General features: G+C 41.2%; 1 protein-coding gene across 1 annotated transcript in view; it reads right to left on the bottom strand.

Moving 5' to 3' along the window:
- Window positions 1-23302, bottom strand: part of HUNK (hormonally up-regulated Neu-associated kinase) — an 81653-nt gene that overhangs the window by 16580 nt on the left and 41771 nt on the right. The window contains exons 3-6 of the mRNA XM_044980440.1: window positions 22795-22850; window positions 16206-16341; window positions 14180-14307; window positions 3077-3212 (exon numbers count right to left, since the gene is read on the bottom strand). Of these exons, the coding sequence (XP_044836375.1) occupies window positions 3077-3212; window positions 14180-14307; window positions 16206-16341; window positions 22795-22850 (456 nt within the window). The remainder of the gene's footprint in view (window positions 1-3076; window positions 3213-14179; window positions 14308-16205; window positions 16342-22794; window positions 22851-23302) is intronic.

The raw sequence follows: 23302 nt of genomic DNA, 5'->3' as shown, positions 1-23302 counted from the left end.
ACTCTGAACAAAACATTATGGTTGTTCTTTCAAAAGTTTGCAACTGAACATTGACTTAATGCAGCTTTGAAACTTTCCTATGCGGAATTAAAATGCTGCTTTCCCCCCCCTTTTTTTTTAAGTAGTTAACTCAGTACTGTTCTGTATTTGTTTTTTTTATTTGTTTGTTTTGTTTTTTGTCTCTGCTGCTGCCTAATTGCACACTTCAGGTTCCAAATGAGGTGTGTGCTTGACCGGTTAGTTTGTAACTCTGAGGTTCTACTGTAATATTTATTGTAAGGGTGATTTCTTAAAAAAAGGGATATCCTTTTAAACTAGACTATGTAGAATACTTCCCCTCCCAGCTAATTCTTCCATTCTTTCTTGTTTTTTAACTGTTATTACATTATCGGATGATAAAATCTAATTGTCCTTAAAGCATAAAAGTTCCACAATGATTTTACTTAAGAAGTGTATATATTTTAAGAGCTGTAAAAGGCACTTATTTTCTTCTAACATCCACCCACCCACCCACACCTCACTCTCTGTATTTCAGGACTCTGGTTTTCATTTGTTCTTATATTTAAGGTTCCTTTGCCTTCAAGACAGAATGATTAGTGGTAAATAAAGGACATTGCACTGCTCTTTTCTTTAACATATTAGACTCCAGCTTCCTTTACAAGTCACCTAAATAATTATACATATAATCAGTTACACTTGTGACCAAACTCAGAAAGAACACTTCCAATACAATCTGACAAAGTGCAACTCAAGTGCATGCTGGGGATTTAAAAATATATATAAATATAAAAGTGCATCTACAAAAGGAAAAGAGTTTTAAATCACATTTATTTCAAGCCTTCTTTGTTTTGTTTTTAGTGGAGATAAGACTAAGAGTGAGAGTATCAAGTTACCCACACAGCTCTCAGTTACAGTTACATTTGCTTAACAGATGCCACGTTTAGTAGATTGATTAAACTCATTATGACAGTGATTTAATTAGCATAATGACTCATTCAGTTTACACTTATTTTCCCTTTCTTTAACACAAAATGTTCATATGTACCATACTTTAGCACAGTCCAATGCACCAGGATTCCTCAAATCTGCTGTGTATGTTTTGTTTTACCTTAATTAGACTTGGTATCAGGACAAGAATGCTGAAACAATGACTCATCTCACTCTCTGCCACATCCCTTGTAAACCAACCACTCTTATATTCCTTCTTTATATTCCAGCCATGAATGTAGCCAATCACGTTTCCCTGCACCACAACTCTGCGTTCTCCTGTATGCCAGCCCAATGATTCATTGTTTCACCAGATCTCTCTTATGAACTTCCTTTCCAGAATAAAAGACCTCAATCTCACTCAAGTTCTAGCCTCTCATTTTTCGAGAACGAGAAGCTGCTATTCTCTTTGTGACTCTAGGCTTGCAATCCCTGGGCATAAGCCCACAGCTGATGCTGACTTGCGTATTACACAAAACCTATTACATTTTGACTAGTGGCTACATCCACAAAGGGGATTTAGACTCGTGATTGCAACACCTAATGTTTAGATGCCCTGCCACATAAAAGAATCCATAGGCCTGAGGTAAGTACCCAGGCTTCCTGTACAATGCATGCGGAGAGTTAGGCACCTAAGAATGGAATTCACAAAAGTCATCATGCTGAGCTGCTTAAGCTAGCCAGTAGGGAATGCTACGAAGAAGGGTGTGGCCAAGCCTCTCAAAATCAGATAGGTGCCTAACTGTGGGCTGGTGGGATATGCCCGTCTCCACTCAGGATTCTCACCATGATCCCTCTCCTGGAGTTAGGCGCCTAAACCAGATCTGCTCTTTTCCACAAAAATAAGGAGGCACCCCCTATAGCCTTCACCCAGAATGTCAGAGAGCCAGGTTCAAATCTTCCCCTCTGCCTGATTTGGAACAAAGACGTGAACTGGATTCTCACTGCTCTGGGAGGTGGGGGGCAGGAGAAAGGGGCGCAGCTAACCACTTAGCTACAGAATCATTCTCAGTCTGTGCCTGGCCCAATGAATGTTTAAGGATATTGTACAAAAACTGAACAGCTTAAGCAAGAGAGAGCCCCACCCCAGAGCTCACCAGGGTGTGGGGAGACCTGGGTTCAGGCAGAGCAGGGATGTGAATCTAGACCTCCCACATCCTGGGTGAACACATAAAGCACTGCGCTATAAGGCACAAGGCAAAGGGGAGGGGAGGCGGGACACACACCACGCACTCCTCCTCTGATTGCAGGCTTTGTGTGGGGCCCAATCTGACAGACAGCCTGTGGAAACACCTACTGCATCAGGCAGTATGGATTAGGTGTGAGCTAGACACTGAGCAACTCAGCAGTGTCAGGATGTGGCTGGCACTGCGCATGTCCACTGGCCGAAACTTAGGTGCCAACAGCGTAAGCAGCAGGGGTTTTGAGGATGTAAATTTTGGACTTAGGTTCCTAAAGTGACATTTAAGCACCTAAATCCCTTGGTGGATCTAGCCCTAAGTGTATACCAAAAATAGCACTTTTTTTTTTCCTGACTGCATATACATTTAGCCATGAGATCTGCCATCCACCTGAACCTGGTCATATGTCTCTGTGTGTTGAGGTGTTCAAGATCAATACTCATCTAAGCAGGTTCATCTAACTCTGATCCTTCCCATAACAATTACCATAATAATATTGTATTTATCACACAGAATATGAGCTGGCATTTTAGAAAGGCAGTAGCTTCCAATGACATAGTAATATCACTCCAACGGCAAACAATGCACTGCCCCCATCAATTCTGAGAGGATCCAGGAGTCAACTAAGTATGTGGTCTTGATCTTGGGTCACCATGCAGCAGTATGGCATCTTTCTGCTAGTTTAAGGAAGTCATTTTGACTTTTGTACTAAGAACTCTCTCAAAACTGATATCATCTCCCATTTATTTCAGGCCCAGTCCTGAAATAAGCATAAGCAGTCCTTACTCATGTATGTAATCCCAGTGAGTTCAATGGGACTTTGTTATGTGAGTAAGGGTATGCAGGATCAAGCCTCTAATGGTTTAATGTGTTCTCACATTTGCGAAGTATTGTATTAATTACAATACCTGTTTGGATAAGTGATATTATGCGGTGCTTTCCCAGGGTAATTCTCATTAAGCCAACGATTTGCTAAAGCTTGCTGGATGTTTGGTCTCTTTGCAGGATCTGGCTCAAGCAGAGATTGTAGAAGGTTTATGGCCGCTGTGAAGACATTAAGAAAAGACAACCGCTGTGTCATATGCTTTACAACTTAACTTAGCAACTGAGTTACTATGGCAAATAACCTTACCAAAAATATACTACCAAGCAACCGTTTCCTTTATGATGTGCTCTAATGTCCCTGAAAAAATTATCTGATAAGGAGTTAATCCATATGTAAAATAAATAATGTTTTATAGAATCATAAATGAGAAGAGAGACAATTATCTGTGTGTGCTCTAAAGGTAACCTTCATGCTTCCAGAAAAAAACCCAGCAGGGTGAGGCATTTGTTCCAAATTAGCCCCAAACCCTGACTCAGATCAGATAACACTATTCTAGACTGGAGGATCATAACATGCACCAGATCTAATTTTCCATTAAAAAAAAAGGAAAAAATCTTTGATACAAATCTAATCTAGAGACTTCCCTGTGCAACATATTTCAATAACAAATTGTCTGGGACAAACAGTAAGAGAAGTCATCTGGAATTTTACCTGTCGGATTTGGCCCAATATTAAACATGAGAGATGAGAGAACGTAGCCCCAGTTCAGTAAAACATTTTAGCACATACTTCAATGGGACCTAAGCACATTTTTAAGTGCTTTCCTGAATCAAGGCCTTAGCATTACAATCATTTCTTCATTATTTAAATATTCCCTCGCCAATAACATAAAGGGTTTCTTCCTTATACATCCCTTCAAAAATTCAGCAGAAGTATAATGTTAGAGGCCTAAGGTGCAATCTAAAAAAGCAATTGCATGCGTCTGGTGCAGGGCTGAGCAGCCTCAACTCCCATTAACCTCCAATCGGTACCAGCGCTCAGTATCACACAGCATCAGGCCCAGGGGACCAAATTAGTTTCTCAGTTAAAATGGTGCATCCATACTGAAATCAATGCTAGGAGACTCTGACCCAATTCAAATAGAGCAGTAAACTTAGTGGGCTCATTTCTGTTTTCAGATATGAACACCTGTACTTCCATTGATGGCAAGAAAGTTGCAAGAGAGAATCTGAAGGCAGAACTGGGCCTATGTTTTGACTCCATTCCTTTCAAGTTTTCCATCAAAGAATCTCAAAGTGCTTTACAAACATTCATTGACGTCATGCCTCTGGGGCTGTTAGTTACAAGGAGAGATAAAGCGACTGGCCCAAGGCCACACAGGAAGTCAGTATCTGAGCTGGAAATTTATCTCCGTTTTGACTAGTCCTGTATTTTAATCTCCAGACCATCATGGCTAAATCCTGCCTTCTGCTTGTGCAATCTTAAGGAATTTAATATGCTCTCTACAATTCTTCATGGAACAGACACAGAAACCTAATGTTGGAGATGGGTTTTCTTAAGATTTTGTACATGAGACCACCCACGTGCTTGCAGTCAGCCTCACGTACGCAGAAATTAGACACATTATACGCACCACAGAAGCCACCAGATATAATAATGTGGCTAGCACACATGGGCTACATACTAAGGAAAAAATAGTCAGCCGAGCTGCCAAAAGAATTCCGGATGAATTCCATCGCAAACACCAAAAGCCATGTACTCTCTTCTTGCTTATGGACCATTAATCTTGGGTCACTGGATACTACCCACTTGTTTTATGCCATTTCTGTCTTTTACAACTGAATCGATTTTTGCACTAGAGTAGCAATGGCACAGCCTCTTCACCATCGTCCCAAATGCTCTACCTGGACTGCCATTTACACAGTAATCAATGGGCGTCTCAGGGGCCAGAAACACAAACGATAGGCTTCTTTATTCCCGTACCCTCCTTTGTGTTAGGAGAGCAGCACGTTGGCTCTCTAGGCCGGGATGTAACCATTTGAAAAGGGCATAAATGTTAACTAAAGACAAAGTGCACTTGCCTTTAAAAGGCTCTTGTCTGCAGTCATGTTGTTATCCAGTCCCCGCCCCCCCCTTATGTACATCACTGGTCCTTTGAGCATGCTCAGCTCAGGAAGTCACCATGAAGCCTGGTCTATGTGGGGTCAGGAAGAGCAAGTGTGTGCCTATGTTCTGAAGCAGATCAGTGGATAACGTATGACTGAAGTTGTGAATTTTCTGTCATATTTTTATGCAGGGCAGTGATCTTCTTGGCTTAGTATTGCTACCCAATGGGTGCAAGAACTTAAAATGCTCCTGTGCCAGGACAGGAGACATGAGGCATTTGAGATGATAGGAATGGCTCGTTCGGGGCTGACTAGAACCAACCCATATCAAGGAAGGATCCAGAAAGACAACAGGAACCCCAGCTACCGAACAACTGACACCTAACAGTGGGAAGCTCCAGGAGGTGGAACCTGGGAACTCAGCAGGGCTCCCCAGGAGGAGGACAATAGACAAAAAGGTGTCAGATGTCTGCGTTAAGAGCTGAGCTCACAGAGACACAGGAAGCTCTTGCCTGGGATTGAGAACAGACAAAGACAGAGAAAAGAAACCCTGGTGGTTCCTATAGCAGGATGGCTCAAGGGAGCCCTGGTGTGGGCTACTGCTTTAACCTTTGCTTCTTTATGCCAACTAAGAACTTCCCAATGCTGCATTCCAGTTGACTGATAAACCCTAGTCTGTTCTGAAAAGGCTGCCTGGTGTCACTGCAAATGGGGGGAAGGGGTGGAGTGTGACAGGGAGCATATTGTATGTATGTGGGGGGATGGTGTGTTTTGGGGGGCAGAGAGTGCGTCAGCATGCTGTCCTATAAGTTCAGAGAGCAGCAGACACACACACACACCCGCCTCTCTCTCTCACACACACAGACAGCAGAAGCATTTCACAGTAATGGTTTGCTTTGTCCTGGAGCAGATAAGCATGCCGGCTGTCAGAAACGGAGCTTTGAAAGGGGATATCTCCATGCCTGCAGCCGAGTTCAAAACAATGAGAAGAGTGGCCACTTGACTTTAGGGGATTATGGAATGTTTCTGGAGGCCAATCACAATGCAGTAATGCAACACATCGTCCACACTGATACTCAGGCGTTTCAGCCTGGGCGCAGCAACTTCTATGCTTCTCGTGGAAGTGGATTACCAGAAGCGCTCCAGCTGCAGAGTCCAGGAGCTCTAAGTGCCTTGCCAGTGTGGACCCCTCAGGAGTTAGGGCGCCCAGGGCTGATTTAATGCACTCTAACTTGCAAGTGTAGCCAAGCCTTCAGAGGCATTGAGGCCATGTGGCCTATCTTTTAGGAACAGTGAGATGCCTTCGGGGTCTAGCACATTGAATGGGGACTGTTTAAAAGCTAGGCCATAGCACAGATCCTGTGGATTCATGACACAAGGAGGGGAGAGATTTGTATTATATAAGTCAGGATGAGGTTCTATAGGTGCTGAGCTCTAGCAACTTGAGGAGCCTCTGTGTTCAGCATCCTACAGAAACTGGGGCCCTGAGAGACTATCCAATTTAGACAGGCCTACTGTCAAGAAGTTTACATTTGGAAGACAGAGAGAATTACGATTATGCAGTTACCAGGTCACCTAAGCATGAACTGTATTTTTGTAAAGTTATTTCTATCTTCATAAATCATTAATTACCATGTGCTATTTTAGCTTAAATCTCTCCTGACTTTTCCATATTTTCATACGACAATAATATTGCAGTAACAGCAGGGAAAGACTGGAAACCTGTCCATAAATCTTTTGGAACTTGATGTTATGGCTGTTCCATGAGCATCCTGCAACTGCAATCCCCATGTCACGTTTCTTAGGTAAAGAATTCTCTATTGTCAAGAACAACAAATCTATTGTTCTTCTGTTTTGGCTTATGACTTTCCATTTTTCCCATTTCCCTAATTATAACATGCACCTCCCAGTAGATTCTGAGCACAGTTACAACAGTGCACAATGCTTATTGAAAGTGTTATGTAAATAAACTCAGTCCCCAAATGAGTTCAATTCCCTATACAAGCTCCCTTTTCCTCCAGCAAATGACTAAGTGGATGAGACTTATGCCATACTAGAAAGATCAAAAGATTCACAATGGATTAAATGAATTCCAGAGCCAAGAACCCGCCACTGAGATTGCTCTGCATCTAGAAAAAGTACCTCAGCTAATCTTAAGCGTTGTGATGGCACAGAAGGAGAGAGGCAGTTTCTCAGTTAGCCAGGATCCAAACCCTACAGGCATAAGTAGGGCCCTACCAAATTCATGCCCATGAAAAAAGCATCATGGATGATGAAATCTGGTCTCCTCGCGTAAATCTGTTTTTTTGTATACTTTTATCCTATACTATACAGATTTCATGGGGAAAACCAGTGTTTCTCAAATTGGGAGTCCTGACCCAAAAGGGAGTTGCAGGGGAAGGTCATAAGATTATTTTAGGGGGGTTGCAGTATTGCCACCCTTACTTCTGCACTGACTTCAGAGCTGGGTGGCCGGAGAGTGGCGGCTGCTGACTGAGGGCCCAGCTCTGCAGGCAGCAGCTCAGAAGTAAGGGTGGCAATACCATACCATGCCATCCTAACTTCAGAACCTCTCCCACACCAGCAGCACAGCTTTCAGAGCTGGGCTCCCGGCCAGCAGCTGCCGCCCTCCAGCCACCCAGCTCTGAAGGCAGGGCCACCACCAGCAGAGAAGTAAGGGTAGCAGTAACACAACCCCACTACATAACCTTGTGACCCCCCCCCCCCACACACAACTCCTTTTTGTGTCAAGATCTCTACAATTACGACACCATGAAATTTCAGATTTAAATAGCTGGAATCATGACATTTATTATTTTTAAAATCCTATGACCATGAAATTGACTAAAATGGACCGTGAATTCGGTAGGGTCCTAGGCATAAGACCTAACACCATGAATTGTATGGAAGCGCAAACATGAAGCCAACAGATTGATCTTTTGAGGTGGAGCATGTTACATATGAAGTCAGATGCAAATAAAACGGTTATGCCATTCCCTTGGTCCATGCTGAACAAAGTAGCTGAGCTAACAAAGGTATAACTGAATTATCCAGCCAACTGTTGTTTATCTTCATCTATGATGAAATCAAGGATGGTGCTAATCTTGTTAGCCACTGACCTTACATTTGACAGAATTTTCTTTCTGTGGTATAATTTTGGGATAATGTTTGTTCTCTTTACCGTTTCAAAACCAGTATCAGTGTAAACTTAGTTTCTCTTTAAATTTCATTCAGATACCAACCTCAGTTTTAAAAAGTTGTAGAACGAGTTTTATTAATAGGAATACAAACATTCTTCGGTTTTGACACTGAGAAGCCACATTCCTTGCAGTGGTCAGAAACAATTTGGTTTCTATTGTTAAGAGAATGCCGAATGTGAATGTCTGCCTGGTGAAATTATGCATAGAGTTTCTGTCTGTACTACTGACCACATGAAACAAGCTAAGGCAATTTCATATCATTGAGCCATAAGTTAGACCCAATTTTTAAAACCCCTTAAAACTGTACTAGCAATAGAGGTCATTAGATGGTGCAACTCATTTATGGAATTTTAACTAACACCTCATTTTCTGCTTCACAGGGTTTGCTTAATGGCACATACACTTACACACCCTGGAGATACTGTTTGATAGGCTTTACAAACATAATCACTGGGATGCAGTGATTAAAAGGTAAAATATCAGCGAATTTATGGACTATCAACTGTGAACATAAATAAGTTGTAATGAGCAGAGAGAGGGAAAGCCCTTAAAATAAAAGAAACTGAGATTCAACTTGAATTCCCAAACTTTTTAGTACTGCAGCTTTCTTACAGATATTTAAAAACTTGATGGCTTCCCACAACCAAATGTCTTTTTTATTTAACCAACTCAGGACACTAGATTCAAGAGAGAGACTATAACCTGGACAGTTTGGGGACTTTATTCAACCACATACAGTTTGTTTAAAGATATAATCTAATCTAATCCACACTTTTAAAACTATAATTAAAAATATGGATTTGTGGGTGTGTTTGGACGTAGTCCAAGATTTTAGTGAAAATATTGGGTCTGTTTCAAACTGCACAGTTGCCTGATGTTTGGTTGACTCTCTGATAGCACCAGACATAAGTCATTTTTCAAAATTTAAATTATTTCTGTGTTTAGTTGTCACAGAAATCATTGCTGAAAGCCCAGATTTACCGAGTATGTTTACACTGCACTTACACACCCACAGCTGGCCTGTGTCAGCTGAGTTGGGCTTGCTCAGCTCGAGTTGCGGGACTGTAAAATTGAGGTGAGATGTTCAAGCTCTGGGACCCTCCCCATGGTGGAGTCCCAGAATTTGGGCTCCAGATTGACCCCAAATGTCTACACAACAATTTTACAGCCCTGTAGCCCAAGCCCTGCGAGCCTGAGTTAGCTGACATGAGACAGCCCCGTGTGTTTAATTGCAGCGTAGACACACCCACAGAGATGAATGGAAGCAACACTTGTATAGCTTCTACTGAGTTTTTCATACCCCCCTTTAACAGAATCCAGAATTCCTGCTTTGTTAGATTTGAAAACTTGGTCTTGAGTGTGTGATCAGTTGTCCACTCCAAGAGATTTTCTTGAGCTCGGAAGCTTCAGGTTGGAATGGAGTCAAATGTTATCGAGAATGGGATTTGAATCCAGTTGGTATTTGGAGATTCATGTTCAACTCCAGAAAAATATTAATCAAAAAGGGAATACAATTCAGACACGAGCTAATATTTGGTCTTTAAGAGGTTTTGATCACTTTCACTCTGTTCTTCTTAAAAGTCTGATAACACTGGAAACATCTTGGTAACTCCCTTTTAAATGTGGCATCTCCAAAGACAAAGCTTCAAGAACCCCCGGATTTTCTCTAGTATATTTTCTCAAATATATCTAGTATACTTGTATTCTTTCCTTGAAGTATTAGATTCAGTATATTCAATATGCGAAACATGTCCACCAGGTAAACTAACATAGTCAAGTCCACATTCACACATGTAATCTGCAAGGTCTGTTTTCCTAAGGAGGAAAATTCTGATTTTGTCACACAATTCAAGGACACATTGTAACATTTTCCCATGTGACAACCACCTAACTTCACTGTAAAACAGAAGCTGAGTGTGGGCAGAGCTCTTTGCTTCACACAGAATATTGAAACAACGTGTTCACTGCCCAGGATTTTATAAGTAGGGCCCTACTAAATTCATGGTCCATTTTGGTCAATTTCACGGCCACAGGATTTAAAAAATCATAAATGTCATGATTTCAGCTATTTAAATCTGAAATGTCATAGTGTTGTAACTGTAGGGGTCCTGACGCAAAAAGGAATTGTGTGTGGGGGGGGGGTCTTGTAGGGGTTATTGTAGGGGGTCTTGTGGTACTACTACTCTTACTTCTGCGCTGCTGCTGCTGGTGGCGGTGCTGCCTTCAGAGCCAGGCAGCTGGAGAGCGGTGACTGCTGGCAGGGAGCCCAGCTCTGAAGGTAGCAATGCCACCAGCAGCAATAAGGATGGCCTGGTATGGTATTGCCACCCTTACTTCTGCGCTGCTGCTGGCAGGGCGCTGCCTTCAGAGCTGGGCACTCGGCCAACAGCCACCATCTCCGGCAACCCAGCTCTGAACGCAGCGCAGAAGTAAGGGTGGCAATACGTGACCCCCCTAAAATAACCTTATGACCCCCCCTCCCCCCGCAACTTTCTTTTGGGTCAGGACCCCCAATTTGAGAAACACTAGTCTCCCCCCATGAAATCTGTACAGTATAGGGTAAAAGCACACAAAAGACCAGATTTCACGGCGGGAGACCAGATTTCACAGTCCATGATGCGTTTTTCATGGCTGTGAATTTGGTTTGGCCCTGCTTAGAAGATTAACTATTTAAACATTGAGGGCCTCATGTACTTCAGGTTGCAACTTCTTTGAGCCAAAGCTTGGTGATGAATCATGCGGTGTGTCCAAATTGCTCCTCGTGCCACTTTCTTTACTCATGCTTCAAGCCCACTGTTCTTTCCAATCACGGCTGCTGCCCCATCAGTGCAGAGCCCCACACACATAGCCCAGTTGAGACCTTCATCTGCTATGAATTAATTGAGGATTTTGAACATTTCTTCACCAGTTGTTCAGATTGGGATTTCTTTGAGGAAGAGAATTTCTTCAACTATTGTACCTGCTTTGACAAATCTTTACATGACACCTAAAACCAATACCAGGATGGATCTGTTGTCCCAGAGGCCAAATGAAAAAAGGATTCCTAAAAGGAAGATTGAACACCAACTTCAAATTCTGGCCCATTGTTGCCATATAGTTGCTTTGGGTGCTCATGGTCACTGAAAATTTTAACTTTTGGATAGACTATTTGTTATTATCTTTTGCAGATTAGAGTGGCTGCTTGTCTGATGTAACTGACTTTGTATTCATTAAATTACACGTAGACACAACATATACTGCACAGTTAAAGACAATCTTCTGCAAATAATTTCTCCTCAGACCTCTACATGCATCAGAAAAATACTCAAACCGTTACATGGCTAAAGAAAAAGGGCTGTCTCCCTAAAGAGTTAACAAATTCAACAATTTGCCAAGCAGAGGAGCAGAATAGCTGTTGTCTACTGACCCACAGCCTAATAGTGGCAAGAACAAATGTCATTTTAAATCATGGTTTGCCAAATCAGTGAATGTGCAGGTCCCCTGCCTTAAATCAAGAACTGAGGCATACCTTTATGTACAGTAGGGTAAAGGCTAACAGATTTAAGTCTGTTCCATTAATCTTCTATCTCTGAAAGCTCAAAGTAACTACTGTAACTCCCACTGGATAAATAAAATGTTACTTTCGCTGTAGAGCCTCATGTCAGATAGCTACAAATTACACAAAGATGCAATTTTTGGAAGAATTCTGATCCTGACAATGAAAATGAATAATGGACAAAGCCCACTGGTCCAAGTACACTAGAAAATATCCAGTAAGAAACAGACCTGCATTGGCAGAGGCCTCTCTGAATCCCAGCTTTCTATGGTTTTAGCACCACATCCTGGTCCCACTGAGGTCAATCAGAGCTTTGTCATTGACTTCATGAGGATCAAGATTTGGGACCTCGTCTAGTACAGCATAAAGCAGTTATTATAATCTTACTCATAACACAATTACTCAGTGGAGCTTTAGAAAGTGGACTAGGATATAAAAATGGCAATTTAATGCAACGGAATCCTACCAGGAAGATTCTGGAATGGAAATGGAGAACAGTCTAATTGTATCAGATGGATACTGAGACTTGCAGCATCCCAGCTCACTCATAAAACACTAGCACATGAATCTTGGGCAGAAGAGGAGTTCCACATGCAGGTCCAGGATGAACAAGGAGCAATGCTGACAGACTCCAAAGAGAGCCTTCTTTAGTTCTCCTCAGTCAGAAGACAGAGGCTGGGATTCAGGGCCTGGAAAGCATGGATGGAAGGGATTTAATAGTAAAAAACAGCAATAATATTTACCACTTCTACAAACTTGCAATAACTAGGGGGATTCTCGGGGCTCTTTCAGGCACACAGATATCTCCATAGGATATGAGTTTCTATAGTGAATGTGAAGTAAATGCTGAGGCTGCACTGATGCAGTGCTTCCATGCAGACCCTACCTAGGCCAACAGGAGGGACTCTCCGAAGGGTGTAGGTAGTCCACCTCCTCAAGAGGTGTGGATTTTTCACACGCCTGAACGATGTAGTGATAATGACCTAATTTCCTAGTGTAGACCAGGCCTAAGTGAAATTCACATAAATACCTTCACATGTTTGGTCATGCTCTCTATCTGCATTCCTATTCCACCCCTGAATGTTGGACCTAGCTGCATCTCCTCTGCAACTGCCAATATGCCTTCTCTCCCCAACTCTACATAAATAACTGCAAAAGGAGCACCCACTCAACATGCCCCTAGCTGGTACGCTGCTAATCTGTGGGAGGCAGTCCTTGCTTACAGCCCTCCCTGCTGTTCACCATTTTCCTGTCCCCTTCACCATCTTCTACCCTCATAGTCCCTCCAATAACCTGCACAGATTCCATAGTGCCCCCTCCCAGCTGCAGCATCAGACCCAACTCTGGATCAGCAACTGATCCCCAATCAGGATTCCCCAACTGCATATCCCTACACTCTACCCACTACCCGTCACCCAGCAACAATCCAGTCCTGCTCCCCTTCGGTACCATCACCCACTTCTCCCTAACTCCTACACACAGAGTGCTGATCCCCCAATTTACAACTCAATGCTCCCAATTTCCTGCCACAACAGTCCCATGCTGAGAGCTAGTGATGGTTCAGCAAGTCCCTCTGTCCTCCACCTTGTCCCTTGACTAGCAAATGTGGGCAGCACCTGATAAAAATATATAAAACGGTGACTGATACAGAGCAGGCAGGTCGGGAGCATCTGTTCTTCATCTCTGATATCTCAAGAACAAGGAGACATTCAATGAAATTAAAAGGCTGCAAACTCAGAACTGATCAAATGAAATATTTTTTCACACTGTGCATATTTAGACTGTGGAACTCATTGTCACAGGAGGTTAAAAAATTAAAATTCTGTCTCTGTTTGGAAAATAAGAGGAAAGACCAAATTCTGTATAGGCAAATGAAACCTAAGAAAAAAAGCCAGGGTTTTTGACACATGCTGACACAATTTGTATTGAAGTTTAGCAATTATACTGTTGCAAATGGCAAGGATCTACTGTGGGAAGAAATATTTATTATTATTAATAATAACTAATAATTTTGTAATTTAACTCAGTTGAATCATTTGAAATGAAAAATAAACCAAACACACCAAAAAAAGCAGAGCAACTCCACAAATTCCTCTCCACAATATTGCAGCATGCTCATACCTCAGATTCATTGCAACATTGTCCCTTTCTATCTTGTGTTCAAAAAGCAAAGCATTATGTTATTGTGGCACATGCAGATCTTTCTTTAACTATAATGAAAAAAATAATTACATTCTTTCACTGTTAACATATTATGCTAGTGCAAAATCTTGAAATCCACAAGTTAAATGCAATGGTTCCACCTGAATGAATATGAATAGACTTGGGGATGCTGTGCTGATTACCTGTGGAGAGTTGAGCAGGGAAAGGATTCATTTCTTTGTCTACCATTTTCTGGTACAAAGCCCTCAGACTGAATGGCTCCACAGTGAAAGGTAAAGTCCCAGTCAACATAGCATACATATTCACTCCACTGAAAAGAGAAGCAGAGAAGAAACAGTTAAGGAACTTAAAAGTATGCCATCAGGAGTGGGGAAAGGCAGGTAGGAAAGTGTAGACATTGTAGTTATCTGCAATACTTTCACTTTAATGTTCAACAACTGTAAAAATAATGTGCAACTTTCATTTCTCTAGGGTCCTCAGAACCTTTGGAATAGGAGTCTGATTCTCCTGCTGCTCTGCATGTGGATTGCTCACTGATGTCAGTGGGAGTTTCACATAAAGGTCCTGATCCAGAGCCAATACCAGTGGAAAGACTCCCACTGATATCGATGGACTCTGGATCAGGCCCATAAAGCAGCTCTCTAACAAGAGCTGAACAATTCTTGGTATTAACTCCCCAAAACTGGCCAATTCACTGATGAAAACTCAGGGTTTCATCTATTTCTCCTCACTCCTAAAAGGGGCTTTAAATTAAATTCCCTTTGAGAATTTACTTTTTGCATTTTGCTGGCAATCTCAGTAACTCATGCACAGCATAGAAATGAACTCAGTGTATTATAAGGTGTCATACTCCACAGCAATAGTGTGGTTAGATACAGGGAAGGCTAGGCACTAACTATATTTTTTCTTGGATATTTTTGCTGGTAAAGGTTAAGGGTTTAGAAGAATGGCAGCCTTCTGATTGTCTGCATTCCAATCAGAGTAAGAGCTCCAGCATTCCACAGTGCTGGTAACCCCATCCCTGATGTAGACAGATGACCCTGTGCAGGAGTGAGAGATTAAGTAGCTGTATGATAGTTTAGCTCTGGATCTCCTCACAGCAGAGACTACAAATTAGGCTCCAACTTGTAAAGCTCCTAAAAAGTGGTTAGTTTTAAAAAGATATGACTGGATCAAATTCAGCCCTGGTGCACTGACGTCAATGGAGTTATATAAGAAATCAACCCATTGGACATAAGCATACATTTGACTATTCTCTTACTGCTATGTATATCTATGGTCTGTCCCTCTTAGCAGTATTAATACCTAGATAACACTTTACATTTTTAAAGGGCTATAAAAAGTTAATTAGCGAATGCTCACAATTCAGGCACGTAAGTTTTATGATCTCTAATTTACTGACAGGGAAACTGAGTCATGGAGAGGTTAAATGGTTTGCCTGAGGCTGCACAGCCAGTCAGTAGCAGAGCAGGGCTAGAACTTCTACTGCTCAGGAAGGCAGTACCGCTTTAATGTTTGACCTTATGCCACTTCTTCCTGCTCATGGATTACAACTGTGTTTATTTCCAACCAGGAGAAGAAACAAGTGTCCGTATATACAGCTGACACCACATATGGACCAACAGCTGGGCAAATAGAGGAGTGCAGTCCAAGCCTTTCCAGTAACGCAGACACATTGGCTCCAAAACATCTTTAGTATTCCCCTACCTCAGGCAATGGACTCTTTTGTCTGCACTTTATGGACATTAAAAATCTCACAACATTTCTTGTATTTGTATGAGAAAAGGCTTGTCCAAGTTTCCTCAGCTGAAATATCTTCTCCCTTTACTATTATGTTCTTTATACAGTGATCTGGGTAGCTTCCAGCCTTCATGCCAGAGCTGACTGTATATAATATATGGATTTAGTGGGCAAGTTTGAAGGTCCTTAGTTGTATAAGGAACTACATACGGTATATTCTATGCACTTCAGTGTAAAAACCATATTTTCCTCTGTATTTGGAAAGTTTTTAGCACATTTTCAGCTCCTCCAAATCTAAATAACCAATATAAAATATAATAAAGTCCATTTTCTAATCCAGATGTCCCCCAAGCAGTGGGTCACGCTATTCCTAGAGAGTTTGGTTGATCACAGTAACCAAACACTTTAATATATCTACGGTAAAAAAAATAAAAATAAAAAATTAGCTGTGCAAGCTACATAACTCACATGGACCAAACGTCTATTTTGGGACCATATTTTTTCCTTGCAAGAAGTTCTGGGGCTGCATAGGCAGGGCTGCCACACTGTGTGCTGAATGGATCAGAGTAACCCAAGATACCCGCACAGTTGCTCAAGCCAAAGTCTGTGAAAAGGAAAGAAATACTAGATAATACACACATGTACACACACACACACGCACTGAAACATTAGTGAAAAGAATATAGTTTTTCCACACATGTTGTCTACTGCCATAATAAGAAATCATCCTGAAAAAGCACTTTCAAGAGTTAGCTACCTTTGTGGATTGAAAGAGAAGATTTTGTCAAGTAATTTTTTAAATTTATTGGAGAAACATAACTTAGGATACATTCTGTTGTCAGATGCACACTTGCAACGGCATGATTTCAATGGGTGTTGCAGAAGTACAGCTGAGAGCAGAATTTGGCCTGAGTGTGCATGTGTATGGGGCAGAAAAAGACCTTAAGATTGTCAAATATTTTATATTATTGCAAAACATTGCTAAAAGGCAAAGTCTAAATCTTAGAGCTTCAAACTTTTCCACTAAATCGTGTAAATGAGCCGTCAACCTTAACAAGAGGTTTTGCTTTCTAGGGCTGTGGTGGTAATATATAAACACAAGGTTGCAGAGTCAGCACTCTGAGTCTGAAATGGCAAATAGGGAAAAATATGGGCGGAAAAAAAAATTGGGGGTTTTTTGTTTAGGTTTTTTGTTTGAAGTAATGTATTTGTAGTGATATATGATCTATCCATGTAAAGTCTCCATTTCCAGTTGAATGTTTTGATTTGATTCATGCTTCTTACAAATTCCCAGAATGCATACAACACATATGGATCTCAGAGTGATTTAAATGAAATTAGTTTAGACAGGAAAACTGAATAATGCCTAGGAAAAAATAAAGTTATAAAGATTACCATGTGAGCTGAAGTGTCTAAGTGAATACATATGAATACTTTCCACTTGACTATTTGGGAGGAAGGCAAGCACAGAATGCATGTGCACTACGCTACATTTGAGCATTCAAAATGTGCTGGAGGGAGTCTGCAGGAGCACATTGTTAAAACTGAAGGACGAGTTGGGACTATTTCTTGCCTCTGATGGAATCCTACCCTGTCTGGATACTGATTAATCATCCCTGCCAAAGATGACTTATCCCTGGAGTTTATACAAATACTTCTGAATATTCTTGTTGTTGTTGTTATTATTATTTTGTGCACAGACAGGACCAGATTACGTCAAGTGTAAGATAGTTAAAAGATTCCTAGGAAGGATACCTCCATAGACCCATACAAGGTCTTACCCCACCACAACCCTGCCCTTTCAAATTGCACAACTTTAACACTGTGCTTTACTGACAAAATACTTAATGAGCCAGATTCTCAGCAGGTGTAAATCAGCACCACTCCACTACAGTCAATGGACCTGTGCCATTTTACACTAGCTGAGGATCTGATGCACCATATTTGTTTAAACTATAAACACGCCCAGGGAGTTAACTAAATATAAGGTGGTTTGCACAGTGATGCTGTGTCCTTCCTTAGCTGTGCTTACTGAAACAAAACCTCTTTCCTTGCAGAAAACAAATGAGTAGATTCCCTAGTTCTTTACTCTTCCTTTCTTTGCACTACCAAGAGGTGTGCCTTGGACAGGGATTTTATCACGGATTAAAGGGGAACATTTCTGAAGAAGCTCTTTGTTAAAATATTGGTAGTATATGCACTGGGCTTTTAAATAAATATTTACTTTTGATCTTAATGAGAGAATGTAATTGGCACTAAGACTAATAATTGTAATAGTGGTATTGTCTTTACCCAATATCTTTTGTAACCTTTGCAGTTTGCAGAATTAAGATCAAAGACCATCATTGGTTCCTCAAAGTAAACATTATGACATGAGGAAACTCCCCCACTGTTCCTCTTAATGCTGAACCAGGGAACCATCACATTGCACTTCTATATGTTGTAACACCTCCAGGAACACAATAGTGAGCTCAGCATATGGACTACTGATTAAACTAGACCAGGGGTAGGGAACCTATGGCATGTGTGCCGAAGCGGCACACAAGCTGATTTTCAGTGGCACTCACACTGCCCAGGTCCTGGCCACCGGTCCGGGGGGCTCTGCATGTTAATTTAATTTTAAATCATAGAATCATAGACTTTAAGGTCAGAAGGGACCATTATGATCATCTGAAGCTTCTTAACTATTTAAAAAACCTTCTTTACTTTACATACAACAATAGTTTAGTTATATATTATAGACTTATAGAATGAGACCTTCTAAAAAGGTTAAAATGTATTACTGGCACGCGACACCTTAAATTAGAGTGAAATGAAGACTTGGCACAGCACTTCTGAAAGGTTGCTGACCCCTGAATTAGACTATTACAGTGATGGGAATGTTACTAAATAACAGGGCCATTAGTACTCTCAGACATTTAATATAAGAACTTATGGGTTAATTCAGCCTTTGTGCAAGCAGGCAAAGCTGCAGCAACTTCAGTGGAATTGCATCCACTTACACTAGAGCTGCTTTTGGCCATTATTTCTTGAACAGAATGCCAACCTGTGGTACCAAGAATGCCCCAAGCCCCATAACTAGCACTATGATTGTGTCTTTATCAGATACCTCCGATCAAGGGCTGCGGGCTACAGAGAAGCGCATTTAGTTCACCCGGACCTCAAAAACCCACTTCTCAGATCTGAGTCTTAGCAAGCAGCTGACCAGGGTGACACTTCATGCAATAAAAGGAATATGTATAACAGAATATAACCAAGGCACTTAATACAAATCACTAACAACTTACTTTAAATCATCTTAATACGTAGCAAAGAAGAACTGACAACATCAGAAGCCATCACTTTGGCAGTGTGATGCAGAACAGGAGTCAGACTCAAGGAGTTAAGCTCTCATTTGTATGTGTGAGTAAGCAGAGGCATTCTGTTACTGAGATAACTTGTAGTAAGCTCCTTAGCGCAGGCACTGTCTTTATCTGTGTTTTGTATAATGCCAAGCACATTGGCACCTAATACAGAATATAACTCTTATGCTGATCAAAGTAAAAAATAAATAAAAAATGTTTTGGTTCATTGAAGAGCAATGACCTAATACAGTCATCTGACTTTGAAAGTTCCTGTTTACTCATGCATTCCCATGGGAACTGAATTCCCAGAGTCCTATTCCACATCAGACTGCAGTCCCTGCCCCAAGGAGCTTACCATAAGTTATCTTAGTAGCTGAACATCTCTGCATCTTCATGCACAGAAAGGAGTGCTTTATTCTCCAAATCAGATTCATTGCCACTCAGAAGCCCTTGCTGGAAAGCACCCGTACAATGACAGCCTCCGCTGAGAGACCTTTCATAGTTATGGTGATATAAAATATTTCATTATCATGTATCATCTAAATGAGAGAGTGTGCAGGGGAGTCGGGAGGGGCAGATTCTCTCGTCCACAGAGGCCACTTTGTGCTGCACGGGCAACACAAATCAGCCTTCAACCAGCCAAAGACAGCTGGTGGAGAATTCCCCCTACACAGAAGAGCTCCTTTGCTTGCAGAAGACTGGCAGAGGCAGCTCTGCTGCCAGCTGCCCCCTTTAAGGGAAATGTGAGGGCATGGCCGAGGCAGGACAGGGACATGGCATGGATCTCCACTACACTCAATCCTCCACTTGGTGTAAGTTAGAGCTGCCTCCGGGCCCTAACCTGCACCAGGGCCAGGGGTCATGAATCAGGGAGCTGCAACCAGTTCCCTGTGGTCCCTCTTCTCTGTTCCACCCACACATAGTTCCAATGAAACGAATAAATAGACTTTTTTCAACCTTTTTTCATTTGTGGACCCCTTAAAAATTTTGAATGGAGGCGCAGACCCCTTTGGAAATCTTAGACGTAGTGGGTCTGCCAACCACAGGTTAAAAACCACTGCCGTAAGGGTTTCAGAACAAAATTTTCAGAAATACTTGTCTGTGTGTTGTGACAGGTATGACAATTTCCTGCATTATCCAGGACAAACCTTACTGAATTAAGTTTAAGTATCTTAGGAGCTCGTTGTATTAAAAATGTTTGTGGTGTGTGGGATTGTATGTAACTTGTCTAGGACACACGACTAATCCAAACCTTGGGAAGGGTTATGAGATTCAAAGGACTCTTAAATAATGGGTTAAGACAAGAATGAGCTGTTAGTTGAGTAGGTTTCCTAGGAAATACTTTGGAGGAGGGAAATGCAAATACCCACTTCCTGACCTGATCTTTTGAGTTTCACCATGGGGATGAGACCTTTGTCTATGAATCACCTATTCCTAGGACCAAAAGGCCCAAACGACATAAAGGAGTAACTCACAGATTCATGGGAGTGCTTGTTCTGAGCTAAAGGAGTTATGAATGGGTAACCACAGGAAAACCCCTGGGTAAGGTTTGAAGCACTGTTCACCAGCCAGAACCCTTGTTGGAGTGAGGGGGTGATCTCTGGTAAGCTGATTAGTATGCATGTAGGTTCTTTTATTGTTTTTAATCCGTTTTCTCTGTAGTGCTTTTACCTTAAGAGTAAATGTGCTTGATTAGAAAGAGCTGTGTGGTAACTAAAGTGGCAATTACACTGTGTACTGTCTTTGAAGAGAAAAGTAAAGCAGGCTGGCTTAGGCGCCTGACTTTGCTAGGGAATTTATAGTGAAGGCAGGGAGCTGCGTGGCCTGGAGATACCCTCGTCAAGCGGAAGAGAGACACATGTCTCCACCCAAGAGAGTGAACAGCTGGGGAGCCGGAAGCCTGAAAGTGGATGTCCTTGCTGGACGATAGAGGGGGAATACAAGTGCAGTTGCCCTGAACTGGTGTTGCTAAGGTATCAGGACCAATCACTAAGGTGTCAAATAAAGAATTGTTCAGAGCAGACGCATTAGCCAACAAATTGGTGGATAACTTAAAAGATAAATTCATATCTGTTTTGGATTACTTCATCAAACGGTGGCCTTCTCAAGAAAATTAAATCCAAGGATTTCCTTACAGTAGGAGAACCTGAAACAAGGGGTTTCAGCTAACTTGTGATACAATGTAGCTGTTTGGATTGACTGGAAATCTGCTTTTACTTTTAGTCTAATAAACTATTAGTCTAATAAAAAGCTCTTTATGTCCTATAATTTATACAGTTGGACAATGGGATTTAATTGCCTTGTTTTAAAAACACATACTGAGTACAATCTGCTACTGTTAAGCTGCTGTCAGTTGTGAGGACTAGAGGACAATTTATTTTAATGCTAGCTAGTCTAAGGAAGATCTAAACATCTCCTTCCCTATCCTTTCCATACCACCCACTGTGCTTACTTATGCAACTGAAGCAAGTAAGACTGTGGAAACAGTTTAGACATTTTTTGTTTTTGTTTTGGCACACCAGTTTTATATCGTATCTGAATCATCTGACTGTGTCTGTATTTGGATGTCAAGTGTATGTACTATTGGATAATCAAACCCCCAAATAACAAGAAAGTTATAGAAATTCTTTAAATCCGTCAGATGTTCTCATTACAGTGTTACAAACCATCTGGTCTCACTTAGCTGCTAAACTGAGATAATGGGTGGTATCTATCATTACTGATGAATGATTCATGGTAACATATCAATATCCTCTTGACCTGCAATTGAGGCAATGCAACATTTTGTTTTGCTATTATCTTTCCAGAGTTACTTGATTCACTAAAATGTAGTGACTAACAAGTCATGGCCATTTTTCAAAACACTGAATTCCTAAGTAGATTTTGGATATTTTAAAATACATTAGCAGTCCCTTCTTGTTTGCACAGAGATGTGTATCGTTCATATGGATGAACTGGCTCACCTTTTGACCTAAGTTTAGTCAACACTTTTCATCAAGTCTAAGATGACGAAACCTCTCTTTCAAAGACAGAGTGAAAGAAAAAATCTGGCTTCTAAGTAGACAACTAAAGATACTGCTGCTGGAAAATGTGTAGGCATGGAAATAAATATAAACAGATGTTCTTTAATAAGGGGCATATTTTCCTTTCAATGCCCACATTAACATTAATGGGAGTTACACACAGGCAGTGAGAGAAGAATATATTCATAGACGATTAATCTACAATGTCTGCAGGACTTGAATGAATTGAGCACTGCATACAGTGGGTGCCGTAATACAATCAAGAGTCCATTGTTGATTTTATTTTTTTAAACAAGCTTCTAAATCAATTTCTCATCTGACTTCAGCAGAAGCATGTGCATCTGGGGGCAGAATCCAGCACTTAATAAATATGAAATTAACAGGGTAAAACAAATTATTTTTGTGGTATCACTTCGATAATCCTCACTCTGGCAATGCTCCCACTGATTTCAATAGCACTTTTGCCTAAGTAAAAACTGCCGGATTGGACTTTTAATAAATAAATCTGAATTCACTGGAACATTTTTCACAGGGTGCTTTCAGCAACAGCTTGGATGCTATTTGCACTCTCTCAGCATCTCTCTGTAACACCATTATGTGTTGTCACGTGGAGGATTGTGAAGACTCAAAAATTCCCTTTATATGATTGCACAGATTTCTGTTATTGGAATTGCCAAAAGAGTTTCATACCAATAAGCTTGATATTGTTGTCTTCATCTAGCAACAGATTTTCTATCTTCAAGTCTCTGAAAGAAATAAAATATTTTGAGTGAGCATCTGAAATGATGAAACAACTTTTTGTTATTCTCAACGGGTTTTTTACAAGATTCAGAAATAGTAATAGCTATTACGAATTAGGGAAGCAGTGGACATGGTTCCATGGTTAAAGCTGAGTTTAGTTTTACACTTAAAGCATTTTGTTACTCCTCTCCCAAATTACTACCCGTATCCTTTGGGCCTGAGAGACCTACATCTCATTTCTTCATTGTCTGATTGCCTGTATGCACAGACTTTCAGAGAGGCTGTCATATGCTTAACAACAAGGTAGATACTGACCACAGGGAATTAACAGGGGCAAAGCACCAGGAAAAAAGTTGATCTGGTATGAAATCAACAGAAGCAAACAGAATTTCATGCAGTAAAGTGAATTGTCCAGTACTAGACAATACTACATCTCTGAACAGGGAGAGAAACGATT

Source organism: Mauremys mutica, chromosome 1, assembly GCF_020497125.1.
Source record: "Mauremys mutica isolate MM-2020 ecotype Southern chromosome 1, ASM2049712v1, whole genome shotgun sequence".
Classification (NCBI taxonomy): Eukaryota; Metazoa; Chordata; order Testudines; family Geoemydidae; genus Mauremys; species Mauremys mutica.
The sequence above is the reverse complement of the archived record's forward strand: the minus strand, read 5'-3'. Positions and strand labels throughout refer to the sequence as shown.